Source organism: Sipha flava, unplaced genomic scaffold, assembly GCF_003268045.1.
Source record: "Sipha flava isolate LNK unplaced genomic scaffold, YSA_version1 318_pilon_pilon, whole genome shotgun sequence".
NCBI classification, from domain to species: domain Eukaryota; kingdom Metazoa; phylum Arthropoda; class Insecta; order Hemiptera; family Aphididae; genus Sipha; species Sipha flava.
In genome coordinates this window covers 4492-22588 of record NW_020273000.1, presented here as the reverse complement: position 1 = coordinate 22588, position 18097 = coordinate 4492, and the positions used below count along the sequence as shown (strand labels likewise).

Sequence of the window (18097 nt, the reverse complement as noted above, 5' to 3'; positions counted from 1 at the left end):
TTATAGCTTTTAGTCGAATTGCACACAGAAAAATATGTATTATGTAAAACAAAAAAGAAAATTATAACAATTTTTTCATGAAGAGCAACATATAATATAACCATAAGATTTTTTAGTAAATAAATTAACAATTATAATTCAATGTTTAAAATTAAGCGGAAAAACTTTAAAGGATTTTTGTGCTTTTAAAAATATACATTGTAAAATAATTTGGTCAGAACATCCCAAAACACCCTGGTATAGTAGTTATAATATTAAATATAATATATATATATTATTTTAATGAACATCTAAAACTGTTATTTTCGTTTCTAAAATTGTTTATAACATAAATGCATCAATATTATCTGTTAACAATAATAATCATAATAATGAATACGCAGATAAAAATGAAATTATTTACTGGTTTAAAGTTATTTTACATGATAGGCATATAATAATAGTTAATCAAGATCCATTATTCTATTAATATAAATCTAAAAAAAGATTAACAAATTACCTATAAAATGTTTGATTCACGAGATAAATGGAAAACACACCTGTTACATTTAAATATTGTTTGATGATCCAGGTGATCTATGACTAAATAGTATCTATAATACATTACTTATGTGTAGTATTCATATTAATATATATTTTATTAGAACATCTACCCAAGAGTTAGCGCAAGTAATAAAAAAATACTAATAAGACAAAACTAATGATTTTAAATAAGAACAAGGACAATAATTTTTATGATATAAAATGTTCGTTATTACTATTATTATATTTATTTTTAATTATTAAAATTCATACATAATATATTATAATAATTGCCCTTTAAGATCTATATGGCTCAAAGGCATTGTACAACAAACTCATAGATATGGACAGACAGACGTTACGTTCGATATAAAAAAAAAAAAAAATAAGTATTTTAGAATATTTTCATTTAAACGCTTCTTATAAATTACTATAAACCTGTTTTAGTTCAATTATAGGTGTTTAAAATAGTTTCGTTTGGGGGACAATTAAATTATTATGTCGTAGCGTCAATATTAATTCTAATGCCATGATTGTGTGATTTTAGGTAAATCAATTCATTTTACGAATGTTGGCCACGTAAATTGTTTTGATATCGTTTGAAATAATTTTTCGTACAACATTAGTGTACAAAATATTTAGAAACAATTCGCAACTAATAAAAATAAATATAATATTCTAATATTAATATTCGATATGATCAAAACATGGTGTTTTCAATTTGTAAGTATTGAGATTTATTATTTACGACTTCGTAATAATTAACTCTAACCATCATTTTGACCTTTGTTCGGGGAAAAATGTCTAATATGTAAAAAAGGTAGAGCATGTTAAATAGTATGTTACATTAGATTATAATATATCGCATTCTCAACACATTTCATATAACTAATATTAAATAATTACATTTTTTTTTTTAAATCACTAAATTTATGTAGGCATTTGATTTTATATACAATAGACAAAAAATGTTTTTATATTAATCTCAATTGAGATATTACGATTTATGATTATGAAGTAAACATTTTATTATGGATTTATTACTTATTAATATATGTAACAATTATGGACATTCTGTTGTAAAGTTAATTTTTATTTAAAAATCTGAATGCAGATATATTGAATGTACGTTACAAAAGTTTGGAAAATAAATTATATATGAACAGCTAGATCTGATAAAATTAATATATGATAGTAAATATATGCTTTGGTAATGTCGAGAACAAAAGGTCGAATGATGCTATAGCAGTACTCCGTAATTCTTTAGTAAAATTGTTGGGAACTTTATATTTTTTATTTTCAATCAATAGATATGCCGCATTACACTTATGGAGCAATTAAAAAATTGAATCAATAAAAACAATAACGATAACAAATAAATTAATCGTTTTCCAACGAAAAATAAATATAATTATTGTAAAACTATAATAGCTCCTTTGCATCCTCTCCGAATTAAGACAAATAATGATTTGTATTAAACGGACGTCGAATATACACACATTTGTAATAATTCCAATTATAAACATTATAATAATAATAATAATAGAAAATAATAAAATATTTACAAACAATGGACAGCCTAGTAAGTAACAGTAATGTGACTGGTGCCAGAGTCCTTGGCGAAAACAGGTGTTATATAGGATAAGTAAAGTAAATTAAAGTATGCGTATTCAGGGACCTGTGCCAGAAAACCACATTGTTTTGGAATCCATCCCAATTTTTCATTTGATCCAATAACATATCGCGTGGGTCTAGTATCAAAAAAAAAAAAAAAAGGGTTCTTAATCGATTTTTATATTTTCAACGTCAATCGCACGTTAGATTGTATCCCTTCGTAATTATATTGTTTACCAATAAAAGTATCCATTACACAAATATTTTGTGTACAATTTTCAAATAAATATATATATATATAATAACGTTTTTGTACACTTCAAATGCGTCGTAGTGAAACTCTACAACGCGGGATCAATATTTACAACGTCACGATTTAATGAAAATTGCGTGACATTAAAACGATAAAACAATTAAATTTTATACGTTTACACATCATACAGTCCCATAGGACAGATTTGATTGGCAATTCACGAAAAGTGAGCGGGGGAAGCTGAATCACTGAGGATTAACGATATAATTTTGGAATTTTTCAGAGCCGTAAAACATATTAATATGAAATTGTCTCTAATGAATTGTATTACATTTGATTCGTATTGGAAGATAATTATTGTTAACATGTTCAGTGGTATAGCTAGTATATTGAACCATAAGGGGGCGTGTATTATACGATTGTGCGAGAATCGAAATTTTAAACACGTTTCGATGAGGGGTGAAAAAGCGTTAAAGGCATGCCGCATTACTTGGGTTAGAATGTTTTTGATATAATTTATTTTTCACGATGTAGTCATCACGGAAAAAGGAAATCGTATAATGTATTTCATTACTCATTACGCGGTACCGTATATCGTATGATTAAACATAAATTATACACTAAGTAATACGTATTTAAAAAAAGGAGGGACGGCCGTCCTCCATTAGCGTTACCTTCTCGGTATAATTCGGTCCAGTTTATTAGATACTACGGACTATACGGTTAACCATCCATCGTCTTTTAACGTTTCGGAACTAATGAATACGCCGAAGTCGAAACCCCCGTCGCCAGCAGTGTTGAATCCAGATATACTTCTGGTGAGGAATTGCACCCCCCCTGAAATTACATTTTCCCTCTGACAAAAACAACTTTCAACAAAATCATTAAATTAATTTTTTGCTATAAATATTTATTAAATGTACAATACTCGTTACCGTGCTTAACGGTGTTCAATAAAATATAATTAATTTTTAACTCATTTTTTAACAACGTATAGCCGTATATCCATATAGGTACTGTTTACTGACTTTCCCAGAGTAATAAAATGTATAAGATAACGAAAAATAATGACTACGAATTACAGTTTATGATGACGGCTAGATTACAATACAATCTAAAACTAAGTACCTAGCTGCCGTTCATGGAGACTCAAATAATAAGTAATCAGTTATTATCAGTTATGGTTAGTTATTTGAATCTTAATGTTGTTTCGTAATAAAAATGTCTAAAAGAAGTATAACAGATTATTTTTCACAAAATAAAAAAACTAAAACTTTAGAGCCCCAAGATTCTCACTTTGATACAAATTTAGATTAATTGTCTACTTCTACCTCTTGAAAAATAAATAAATAAATAAATAAATAAAAAGATTTTATAATAAGAAGCGGGGAAATTATTTTCCATAGATTTATTTTGATGATCAACTTGATGGTGCTTTTTATAAATTATGTGAAAACATGCTGTAAATGATTCCTATTGGCTAACACAAGAGGAATTTTTATTAATACACCATTTAATAATTATAAAAAAGCCTTGGGAAAAGATGAAAAATTAAATAAACCGAACAATTATGTATCACATATTTGCGGTATAAAATAAAAAATACTTTTTTTATTAGCCTCGAAAAATCCTGTTATTGTCAAATTTTAAATCAAAGTTCCGAAGAAGGTAATCAATAGAAAACATTTCTCAATTTTTTCGCTCGATTTATTTTTTGGTTCAAGAAAAATAGCGCACCCATAACCCAGTATGAACCTTTAATTAAGCACTTAATCACAAAGAACAGTAAATCACTTGAAAATTGGATTGCTACAAATAGCAATGGATCTACATATATTAGTAAAGCTACAGCTAGTGAGATTTTATGTTGTGTATCATGAATATTAAATAAGAAATTAGATAACGAAGGTATTGAAAAAAAAAGATTGTGTAACGGCCGATAAAAGTACAACTGTTAACAATAAATCTGAATCATATATATATATATATTCGTTTTGAAAAATTCAACTAGTTGAGCAATTCCTTGGTACTGTAGATTTATCTGATACTAAAACCGATCCGATCGTAAATGAAATAAGTTGAAAAAATGTGAGCCCCCCCAAGATAACATGTCTGGATTCAACACTGGTCTCCCCGTTTGATTGCGTGCCGCAGGAACACGGACTAACGTGAACGAGCGGGACCGGGAGTTTTCCGAACGTATAGGAGAAAAACAAAATTGATTCAGAACCCCAGAAACTCTATAGACCCAATATTGTTCGTAGATTAGACGGGGAAAAAAACAAAAATAATGTACAAACGTATACGTGTATAGGCATACATGCACGGTAAGTGGGCGTGTCGATCAATCTACGGTCAGACGTTTGAAAATTTAAATCCGACGTATATCGGTGGGTAGTTCACAACCAGGGTGGTTCACCTTTGTTTCGCGCCGTCTTTCGCACGTTTCGTCGACCTCCAAGACACCGCCGTCGAACTGAACATTATTAACTGCATCCGCGGTTTACTTTCCGGTGTTCTTTCGAAATTATAACATCGTACTGGACTAACGGTACACAACCTGAAGATCTCGAAGGGAGTCGCCAATAACTTAGCACCAGACGAACAATTTATATGCTATGCATAATATTCCATACGACATTATATTTATGTATAAAATTTTATAAAACTCTAATTTTATAACATATTTTATGTATCGGGATTAATTGAATTAAAGGAATATTAAAATTGCCTAAAATTAACGGTTTAATTTATACGAATACAAACGTTGTATACATTAAGTAAGTACACACATTATACACTTGTATAAAGTTGGTGGGAAAGGGTCGCGTCATCGAAATAAATTAGTTCGAGGGTCGTAGATGATAAAAGGTTGCGCACCGCTGCACTAGACTCATCAAATACACACACACACCATGTGTGTGTATGTGTTTGTGTTTTGTGCGTATATGAGCGAGTACAACCATTACGATGCGTTTGACGATGTCATAATGTTAATAATGTTATTATTATTATTATTATAGTTATCATTATTATTATTATCAATTATCATCCGGCCGGTCGTACGCGGGTTGCGACCGCACGGCGGGTGTGTGACGTTGTGTACACGGGTAGTGGTGTTTTTGTACAGCGAGTGTTAACAGTTAATTCGCGATTTTTGGATTGGTACCGACGTACACAAAAAAACTTTATACGTACACTGGGTACATAAATTCCAGTGGCGGATCCAGGATTTTCTTTTTTTTTGGGGGGGTTGAAAAATGTTTTCCCTTGGGATATTTTTTATGACATTGCAGTCAGTGATTGATAATGAATTAAGATAACAATAAGTAATATAATGAATTAATTTAAATCTAAAACTACTATTTTCTTGTACGAATAAAAATATAAATTATTGATTTTTAATATAAATTGTTGCTGATTTTAGGGGTTTTAACCCCCCCCCCCCATGGATCCACCACTGATCAATTCATCGTGCGAGACGGACCGGTGCCGCCGGTGGAGACTAGTCGCACTGTACGTGTCGCGTGTCGCGCGTATTGACGTACGGTTGCACTGATGGCATACGCTAGACGTCCCTTAACGGCGGCGACCGTTACGCAACCAGCCGCCGGAGTTCCCGTGTTGTTGTTGTACGCGCGCGTATCCCCGGACGTTTCGATCGAAAACGACAAAAACGTTCCCACCCCACGTTTCCACCATCACCACTGTACCGTCGCTCCGTCCGCGTAGCCGAGCACTGAGCTCACCTCGGTGGGCAGAGACGGGGGTTCGTTATTCGTCGGTCGCGTGGCGGAAAAACTTTTCGGCGGGGAGACGCGGGGATTTGGGCGGTCAGGGCTCCGTCGGATACGGGTGGTCGGAGTACGGTGTACGGCGATCGGTCGTATAACTCCGTGTTCGTGTGCATCGTTTCGCGTGTGTGATAACGTAACGATAACGTTCGCGTCGACACGCGACAGACGTGTGCAGTGCCGGTAATATTTTATAGCGAACGAACGACGACGAACTCGCGAAACGACTGCGTAAACGAAACGGAACAACGATAATAGTATTTAATAACAATAATAATAATAATAATAATAATAACGATATTAACCGTAGCAATAATAATAGCGATAATTTAAAATAATAATAATTATATTGTAACATTCGGAGACGGACGGCAGCCTCCGCGGCGGCTAGAGGAACGTGATGCGTACTTGCGGCTTGTCGTTGTTGGAGGACAACGACGGCGACGGCGGGTACGAGGCCGACCCGTATTCCAACTCCGAGTTGGGATAGGACGCGGGCAGGTTGACCACCACGGACGACGTGCTCGAGTTGGGATTGTTGCATCCCGTCCGGCCCGCGTCGTCTCCGGCACCGGTGCTGCTTCCGGCCACCGCCGTGATCGCGGCCGCCGAGGCGGCCGCTGACGACGGCGACGCCGCGGTCGACGCCGCGGCCGACGACGACTTGTGGCCGCCAGACGCGGACGGCATTTCGCAACTGTTGTAGTCCAGCGAGTTGCTCGACTTGCCGCCGCCGCCGGCTGCAGCGTTTGTCGGGTGACGTTGCTTCATTTGCACCTCGACCAGCTCTTCTTCGTTGACGGGTTCGCCTATCGAGTCCGGCGAGCTCTCTCGCTTATGCTTCTGAAACATCAATACGCGAGCCGGCCGTGTAATTAAATATCATATTTACATTTTTACACGTATATACATTTATTATATATACGAGTATATGAGATAAACAAAGGCAAAGGAGAAGATGTATATATACATGTATGGGATGTAAGGTTTTTTTTTCGAGCTGGTTTAGAAACGTAACAAGTTGTGGTAATATTTCTCCATCCACCGTATTGGTTATTTTATTCAGTCTTCAATTGTTTAATTGTTTGTTACGTTTAGTATTTTTAGAATCTCAACAGCTAATTGACAAATTTAAGTATGTCTCGTTTGTTGTCAGTGGCGGATCCAGGATTTTCTTTTTTTTTCGGGGGGGGGGGGGGGGGGGTTAAAAATATTTTCCCCTGATAATGAAAATTATTGATTTTTAATACATATTTTTCCTGATTTGAGAAGGGGTTAACCCTCAATCCCCCTGGATCCGCCACTGTTTGTTATTATTATTCAGTCAAACAAAGAGTGCAGTATCAAAATTTATTTGTTTTTACGCAATTTGTTTCATATCAAAAAAAAAAAAAATAAAAAAATACTTCAAAGCTCAATATAATACTTGCAGTAATTCAGTTTTCATGCATTTTTATGACCTTTCAAGGTGTCGACATTTCAACACTAAATAAGACATAATGTTTCATTAAACATTTACGTACTACATTGTCATATGAATATTTTATAAAGGGACATAAAGAGAAACAGACTCGCTGAGAAGAAGGAAAAGTCTCCGCGAAATATTAATATGGCTATTGCTCGTATTTACAATTATATCGTATTAATAGTCGAAATCAATAAATTAAATGAATAAATCATTAAGATCATCACTGGTTTTTAATGATTATTTATACATAATCATTTGTAATATAAATGGAGAAATGCTTTGGTCATTACAATCTATAGTGTTGGCTCTTACTACTTCGTATCGTAAACGAGCCTACGGACAATATATGTCCATAGTGTTTTTAGAATGGCTTGTACTCATTGGTATTTATACAAAGTTATACGATATTTATACTCTCTCATATTGCTCGGACAAATATATTCTATAGTTACAGCGATTATTATTATTTATACTTGCTATACGCGATCCTTGTAATGGATTGTCACATTGTCTGCGATGCCATGTATTTATTTTTACTGTGATTATATGCTATGTAGTTTTAATATACACATTAATCTGTCGTAAAAGACACATTTTATTGGTTCTAATTGAGTTTTGAGAACATAAGCTTCACTAGAATAAAAATATTGTTAGCTTAATTAAAAAATGTAAGCACGTAGATAGTCGTTATATATGTATATTCAGTTGGTTTCACTCGTATTTTAAAACGTGGTAAATTTGTTATTGATTTTCCAGTGGTCACCATGTTCTAAAATATGTTCATGTATGTTTTTGTTTATTATGATTTTAATTGTATGGCAGGAGAGGGTGCTGTTCGTTATATATTTTTTTCTATATATTTATAGTGTTTATTTTATTTTATTTTTTTGAAAAATATCTTTACAAAAACTGTAAATAATTGTACGTAATTATATGATTATATATATATATATGATTATATTTATTATGTTTGTAATCTTTAAAATTTCTAGTATACAGTTTTTAATAACAGATAAAAACCGCTAAAAATCATAATTATTAATAATATCCGTATCAATAGTATTTTTTGCTTTAATTTAATTCGTATTACAATTCTTTTACATAGGTAATTGTGTATAATAAAATACATAAACGCTATTTTCAATTGAGATTTTATGACAGTAGCATTGATTTTATAACTATTTTGAGAGTTTCATCATCAAATCACGTTTTTATTACAGCAGTAGTCCGTACCATTCGTCTACGTATACTTACAAATAATAAAAACCAGTCATTCAATGAACTATATCTTGATAACTCATAAGTAGAGGTTGGATTTTTATGTAATTCCGCATATTCTTTTTCTTTGGCACATTTTTAGATTTTTATTAGCAATGTTTACGAATCATAAAAATTACGTATCTCGATTTTATGAAGATTTGAGAATGGATTTCCTCAGTAAACAAAAACATTGAGGTTTTCATTACTGATAGAAAAATAGTACTTATTTTTATATAATTGTAATTTATTTAATATTAATTAATGTTGGTTTTATTGTTTTTTGCTATTTTAGTTGTCCATGTATCTGCACTTCAAAATAAGTTAGCAAACAACATTTGTTTATAACTAGTTAGAGTTTAAGTTCTACCAATAACATTATTTTTGAAGATTTATGTTTTGTTTTGGTATCTTTTAATACCCTTACGAAAGTTGAAAAACCAACAGTTTTGTAATTTTTTTAATAAATACATAAATCATAAAATACTAGATGAAAACACATTTCGAAAGAACTATTTAAATATATGCTTGTAAAAGGCAATGAATGAAATTACAGAAAAAATTGCACAACATTTAATTTATATTATCGTTGATGAGACCACCGATACACGGAGCTTATGCAAATTTACTTGTAGAAGTTATGAATAAAGACTTTTCTAGGAAACCTTATTTCTTAGTATCCAAACAATTGAAAGAAACAAACAATGAAACGAATTAAAATAGTATGGACGGATGTAGAAATGGAATGGCATGTACTACTTTTATTAACAAACGTAGTGTTTTATATGATAAAAGCAGAGAAGTCGATAAAGATATTTTATACTAACATGATTCATGTAACGCGCATCGCTCATGTTTGATATACTTAATGCTTTGATGTAATCGTCTGACTGAAAAGGTAAGGGAGTTAATTCCAAAAGTCAATACTTTAATTAATAATGAGAAGAAAATATTCTGAAAAGCGCCAAGTCTATTTTTAAAGAAGAAATTAATAATATGTCTTTAACACGTGTTCCATTTTTTACTAGGTGGAGGATATAGATTTTTACATCGTTATATTATGCTGATAATTTTAGTAAATATAAAAAAAATTATTGAGCGACTGGTAAAGGATGATGCACAAAATGATAAATTAGTTCTAGATATAATAAAAATGGTACTGTCATTAATGAATTAACATTTATATTTACTCAGATATAGCAATTTTCAGTTACAGCAATAAAGAAACTAGAAACTAAAAATATGACATTACATGAAAGCATTTCAATAATTTATGAAATAAAAGAAAAAAAATTCAAGCTATTCCTGGATCAAAGACACAAAACTTCAAACAAAATTACATGATCTTTCCAATAAAAATGATAGTCTATGACAAATGATTGCAGTAATATTAGGCAAAAACGTTTCACTTGATATTTATTAGGACTCAACAATATTTAGTTGTTTAATATGCCTTTATTACTTCGGTGGAAATCAGTTGTTTTTAATATTAAAAATATTTTGATAGATGAACGTCACTGATTCATTGAAGAAAAATTCGTAATTCTTATGCTTATTAATTAATAAAAAAATAAAATGTAAGAAAAATATATTAATTTATAATACCCTTTTTATAATATTTAAATATAAGTACCAATATTAATATTTCTATAAATATTGTAATAATACTTTTTTTTACAACATTTAAACATACCAGTTTGTGGTGTACCTATACACATTTGTTACATACTTTCCGCGTGTTTGCATATTTATTGCATATTTGTACGAATTTGACCGTATATTATATAGCATATTTTGATATTTTTTAGTGAATAAAAATCCGCGTTCTACTCATAAGACACTGCATTCCATCGAAATTTCTCATTACTGCCATTCATGTTTCTAAATAAGTTACCAAATGGCGAATTCATATTTTATAAAACCAATAACTAACTAGAAAATTAATTATCGTATAGTAATGTAGAACTTACACGAACAAAATGTTTAACTAATATTTATTTATTTTTTAAATTTTTTTTTTTAGAGTTTTTAGAAAAACTATTAAAATAGTTTGAATTTTAAATTAATTATTAAAAATATATAAATATTTACAAAATATATATTGTCTTTAACCATCGGAATAAAATTTAAAATGTGTTTATTGTTATTTAAAAATTTTAAAAAATTAATATATTTAATAAACATATTATCACGTTGACTAATTAAACAAATAAATTACGTAAATACATAAATTCGAAAAATCACATGAATGAGAAACAAAAAAACTGTTTATTTAATCACTTATCTATTACTAACCCAAATAACAAAATTAATAAATTATACTGCCTCTTAACTCGTTTTAACGTCCAAATATAAAATGTAAAAAAACAACTTATGAAATGTTTCACGAAAGCTTTCCCATTAAAATAAAAATTCGTAATATACAAGATTCGGTTGCCATAGTAATCACGTCACTACTTCAGTTTATATTAAGAATTAAATTCTATAGAAAATCATCACGGGAGCAACAGCTAGTAGTCGAGAAACATAAGCCGGATATTTTGGAGAAACGGAAGCCCTAAAGCCCCTTCGGGTGCAGTACTGATTATTTTGCCAAATATAAGATTTGTCTTGTAATCAAACTCAACAACTCATTCGGGCTATTTTGACTGAAAACCCTTTTCAAAAATATAATCTGCAGTACCTTAAGGTTTTTATAATAGGATTGCAATTTATTGGAATAGGAGTAATTTATATCAAATCTTTGTCAATTTTATAAATTCTGAGATTTTTGCGTATTTTATGATTGATAATGGTTCTTGTATAAGATCAAACCACAGATATATAATCTAACTAGACAGCCGACTATAATTTTATCAATGAAGTCGTTCGCCATTCATTATATAATAATGTGTCATCGTTATCTTATATATAAAATTAGATAGATACCTCATCCTTCGACGCCATGTCTTCTCACTCTGGTCTACCTATTTGAATAAGTTACCCACGAGTCAAACCTCTATATTGAAATCTATCGTTCCCGTCATACCGAAAAAAAAAATAATATGGTTCAACGACCTTGCCTTATACAGATCCCTCATAATAAAAATTAAATCGATTACGCGCTGGCCATCATCTTTTATCTTCTTATGCTTACAAATTAAATCTTAATAACTCTCTTCTCCGCACACTTCATTTAGAAGAAAAAATATGTGTTCTACCTTATATTCCCTTTGATTGTCCTTCCTTATTTACTAAAAATAATATTCTAATTAAATCTCTCAAGTCTCTCAAAATCGCAATCAATATTTTCAGCATTTTTAATTCCAATTCAAAATCTCTCATTCTTATTATTTCCTTTATTCAGGAGGCTGATTTCTTTATATAATCTCTATTATTTTAATATTTCAATGTCATATTTTTTATTTATTGTATTCTAATCAATAATAATAACATAATCGATGTATATTATTATAATTTCCGAGCTTAAGGTTTTAAATAATTTAAGACATCAAAAATGGTGGATAGCCTTATTGTAAGTATATATATAGACGATATATTTTAATTTTAAACATTTATCTTGGTGTTTTTTATAACATTATTTTTTAAAATAATTTAAAGTAAGAAACATCAGTGCATTACCATTATATGGAATATTCTCTGTTATTCCACTATGTCTTTTAAATTTAAAATACAAACGAATAATTTAATTCTGATTTGAAAATTTAAGTACATAATATTGACGCTTTTAAAAAACATTCAGCTTTAGAAAATGGAATAATAAAATATATTTTATAAATACTTAAACTAATAAAATGATAAATTTATTGGTAAAAACGATGAGAAATTGTGATTTTAAATCATGTTAAAATCATTTTTTAAAAATTTATAATTTTAACAGAGAAAATTACTGTCATTCTCAAAAAATCATCTTATATATTCTACATATGTACGAAATGTGTGAGTAATATTTTTTTATAATAAAAGAAATTTCACTTAAATAATTTTAAATATTTAAGAATTTTTTTTTTTTTTTTAGTGCAGTGTACATTATTTAACTCATTACATTTGTATCTGTTCTTCATTATATTACGTGTATTTACTCATATTACATTGGTACTAAAAAAGTATTAGAAAAGATTAGTAAAGATTTCATTTAGATTTAGGACTTAGTGATACTATTTTTATATACTTTCTATAAATCGTTGTTTATGTTATCTGATACAAATAAATCTAAAATTATCAGTCATTAGAGTGGGCATCATTCAATACCAAATACTCACTGTTCAATAAATTGCTCACTTTTTTTGCTTTTGTTTTGAATCGTTTTTTATTGGGTCGATAGTTCAAAACTACACATAAATTTACTGGTAACATTTTCCTGGTATTTTTATCGGCACCCATAAACTAATGGGGTGTATTAAATTAATTGAACTATTGGAAAACGTTAAGTATAATTATATGAAACAGCTTTGTCTACTTTCTGTCCGACAGATTAATTTCCCTTCAAAATGAGTCATAAAATAAAAGTTTAAAATTATAAATGATCATAATGAATTCTAATGGAGTGAAATTAATAAAATTTTATGTGGAAATCTATGGTTAAATGAAAAAATAAATGATTACAAAATACAACTAATAAAATAAAATAAAATAAAATAATATCTTTAACTAAAATATTTTCAAATTCTATAATAAAATTAAGATTAAATATAAATAATCAGCACCAACTCGTTCAGAATTTTACATGTTCGATTTTAAATAATTTTGTATTCAGTTAAAAGTTCGCGTGATCGACCTTTATTCGATCGTGTATTCAGTTATGACTTATGTTGTTTACAGTTTATTGAAAAATTAGCTATCTATAGTTAAGTAACATAATTAAGAACTATGTGTAAACTGGCAAAATAATTATCCTGTTTTCGGTGGTTCTGTATACTATATTGAAATTGATAATGGAATACGAAAATATGTGTTTTTTTCTCTTAAATAGTAGCGTACATACAACTATTATTTGAATACTTGTTCAAATGTTTTTATTTTTAAAGTGTTTGGAACAGTATCCAAGTACAAAAACCGTATTTTTAAATGCTTTTTTAGAGCACTTTACTATACGATATGCGTGTGCAATACTAGCCGAACAACCAAGGGCGGGGCGAAACGTCGAAATATTCACATTTTTATGGCAGGGCGTGTGAAACGAATCGACGAGATGGTCTATTTACATTAGACCGGAAAGTTGGTCCTTAAATAAATATTGTATTTTACAAATCGAAAACGGGATATTTTTACCCCACTTTTCTTTAAGACCGTTACGAATAAGCGTATAACAATTGAGTCGGTACGTAGGCGTACAAATCGGTGAATCTCCGGGAGGTTTCGACTTGTTCCATATCATTAACGATGCTCACACGGATTTGGGTAAAACAGAAGAATCTTAGAGTTTGAGGCACGGGGTTACAAAAGGCTGCTTAGAATTGACAGAGCACGCGGTAACAAACGTAGAAGCTTTTCGGAGAGCATAAGAGAAAAGCAAGCGTATGTATTCGAACATATCGAAATCTAGAAGAACCGAGTTAATGTATACGTAACGGTATAATCGACGGTATAACAGAAGGTACCTAGGGGAGAAATCGGTGAGGGCCGTCCCGGAGACACTGCGTTAGTGAAACGATTAGAGAGCGCAGATGGCGGCTGAAAAAGGAAAGCGGAGGAGCGGAAAATCGTGCGGCCGCCGACCTGCGTTCGCGCGCGCCGTCAACGACGTACGAAGAAATAACACGGCGAACAAGTGTAATTGTTAAAGTTAAGATTTTTCGAATACGTGCACGGCTCCCCGTAAATTACACTCGCTGAACACTTGGGCGCGCGCGCTATTACGGTACGCGTCACGCTCTAGCGGTCGTACAACAACGTTTTGCTCGCCTGCCATGTATAGGACTTCGTGCCCCGGGGCCTTTTTATATATTTTTATTTTCTCCGCTTCCTCTTTATTTTTCGTCCGCCTCCGCCGCCGCCGTGATAATTACAACGTGCGCAGGACGATTTCGCAGTTGCGCGTTCCGCAACGGAAGAGCTTTCCCCTTGTCCGACCCCACGCACTACGTTTTGGTTAGGCACGTCATAACGCGCCACCACTTATCCTCGCGCAGGACTATAGTATTTTGTTCTGCCGCCTTCGTTCGTCCTTCGCGTTACGTCAGGGCTTTAGAACATCGCTCTTTCCGTGCGTAACGCTCGTCAACGTATCGGAAATGCTTGTTTTGCGCACGTCGATGTGCGCGTACACGAGCAAACGCGCACGCGACACGCGTGTACACACGGGCACGTATTTCGTCGGAAATAGGCAATAACGTATGGAAGAGGGGGAAAAAACATAATGACCTCACGAACATAATATTACCATGGATCGTGCACGAGCAGATACGCGTATCGCGCAACGGTTAGGAGCAAAAAAAAAAAAAAAAAACGCGTCGGTCGGGTTTAAGGACGTTCACAATATACTTCAAGAGTTCTGTGATTTTTCTTGGGTAGAAAATGTAAAGGCGCACGTTCGGAAAAAAAAATAATATCAATACACCGCTGTTCGTAGTAGAAATCCTTTCACATAGCACTGCACCATGTACTTATATGGTTGTACACGGATATTATATTCATAGGGTCCAGAGAAAACCTTTGTCGTATAAATTTATACGTCCATGCGAATTTTCAAGCGTGATATGGATGGAAAACAAAATTAACATAAACACTTGGCGTGTAAACAGCAATATAACATCTTCAACAGAAACTATAACAGGTTTAATTTATAACATGCATTATTTGTAAAATATGTTTAATATATATGCATACGTTAAGTATTAAGACATTTTTTATTTAGTAATATCGAATTGTATTGTAGTCATAAAAAATGCAATAAGTCGTCGATTATGAATAGATAGATAAAATAGGAAAATGCATAGAGTTTCTGGATATTTATTGCCTTGATAAATTATGCGGTCACTTCGCTAAATCGTACTGGAATATTTTTTATTATGTTGCTGATTTCATTATCGTTTTATGAAAAAAATATATTTGGCTTATTATATAGTTTCTAATGAAGCTATGAGTGTAAATGTACTCAATTACATTTACTTTAAACAAATATTAATTTAAGTATAAAATATTTAATTCTCTATTATTTATTTATTATAATATTCTATTCTAAAAATTATTCGTTCATTTTAGTTTAAATATTATGTAATATATGTTTGCTTTTTAATTAATTACAGGTCTATTGATTTTAACAGTTAATTGGATATGTTTAATAACGAGCAAAATAAATACCTTTGAATATTTTTAAGATATCCAATATTTAGTAACAGTGATTACCGAAGTTTGAAAAGTATGTACTTTTAAAATCTTTTTAGTATCGGTGAAATGATTATGAACATTATTACATCTTAAATATTATGAGAAATATTTTATTCTAGTTGAAAAATTGGTTTACACTGCTCAGAGTAAAAAAATAATTAAATAGTTATATGTTATTTTTGGAAGTTTTTAAACATGTATGAGAAATATATTTAAATTTTAAATACTCATTTCTCAGTAGTAAAATGTCTAAATAATCAAAAATACTTTTAATATAAATGTATCGGCTAGTTTAGAGATGTAATAAATGGAATTTTTAAGTGACTTTAAATATTACTTATTTAAGAATGCTTTATTTATTATTTTTAAATATATTTATTTAATTTAATTTTAAAGATCTTTTACTCAACCTTTTGAAGATTGAAGATTGTCCTTTTTGGACATTTAGCTTGTTTTAACATTAATTAAAATAAATCATTACATTTTACTTTTAACTAACTCATCCAGTAAAAACTATTTGAAATTAAAACAATCTGAATAATAAATAGATAAAAAAGTTTAAATAAAAAAATGTAATTAAAATAGTGGTATTTAGTATTCATTATCAATGGTTTCAAATAACAATAAAATTATTAACAAAATAATTAAATAAAGCGTAATGAATAATTTAGTTTGTTTAGTGCTTTCCATGTTGTTTTATGTTTTTTTTTTTTTTTTTTACTGTAATTAACTACTTATTTTTTTTAAATACATTTTTATAATACCAAGTATAAGGAAAAACAATTCTAAGACAAAAAATACATCATGATCCAGAAAATTTTAATTTCGATTTGCATCAGTTGTGAAAAAAATAATCAAATAACTTTAAATAGAATTTGTAGAAACCCTGATATGTCAGTATTTTGTATCTTTTCAGTGACTCAAAAATTATCTAAATTCTACAAATGCATTTTGACTGTTTATATTCTAATATAAATTCTGATTCTGAAACCATTAACATTTTTACATAGAATATTAAAACTGTCAGCTAATAACTGACCAAAAACCAAAAATAATGAGTGTTCTAAATCTATAAAATATCTATTTAAAAATCTAAATAAATCTACTAATAAGTTTAATATATGATTTTTGCAAAGCTTGAAAATTTTATATGGCCTATTAAAACAATCAAATAATAACTGATCAAAAACAATGAATGTTCTAAATCTATAAAATATCTATACAAAAATCTAAATAAATCTACTTATAAATTTAATATATTATTATTCGTCATTTTTCAAGTATATTTTTTTACGGGTTTATCTAATTTATTAATGAAATAGAAATGTGCAAACCTGATACCGTTGATTACAGCATCTTGTACAGCAAGAGCTTAAGAAGTTCACCCTGCTTAATGCCGAATGGCTAGGGCTCAGTAAGGGAGACGGTGAACATGGCCTTTTTGATTGACCATTATATGGTACTTCGAGCTCCACGAACTCTCTATCCTAACAAAAACAAAAAAGAAAAAAAAATTAATTTAAAAATAATTCCTAAAATGGAATATTTCGAAGACTTAAGGAACCGCAAAGAGAAAGACTACGAAAAATATCGACTAAATTATTATTGGTATATATTTATATAAGTGTATGCATTAAATTATAATATAAAAAATGAATTGAAAATCTTAATATATCTTTTATCAAGAGCACATGTTGACTTTTACTTTCGTTCTAAGCTGAGCGTATTTAAAACATTATTAGTTTGTTTTTATTACGAAAAAAATATAAAAATATAAAACTTGAAAATAAGTATTTATATTTTGTTTGCACTCAAAAATTGTTTGAAACTCATATAATACATAATAATATGTACATTTTG

The 18097-nt window shown here is 30.2% G+C and overlaps 1 protein-coding gene across 1 annotated transcript; it reads right to left on the bottom strand.

The window, feature by feature from the left end:
* Positions 1–5767: 5767 nt before the first annotated feature.
* On the bottom strand, positions 5768–17724 carry LOC112686618 (the record flags this gene model as incomplete). Its single annotated transcript, XM_025558993.1, has 2 exons — positions 5768–7026; positions 17572–17724. Coding segments are annotated over 2 exons (609 nt in total), but the record flags the coding sequence as incomplete, so codon positions are not given.
* Between the last annotated feature and the right edge of the window lie 373 nt (positions 17725–18097).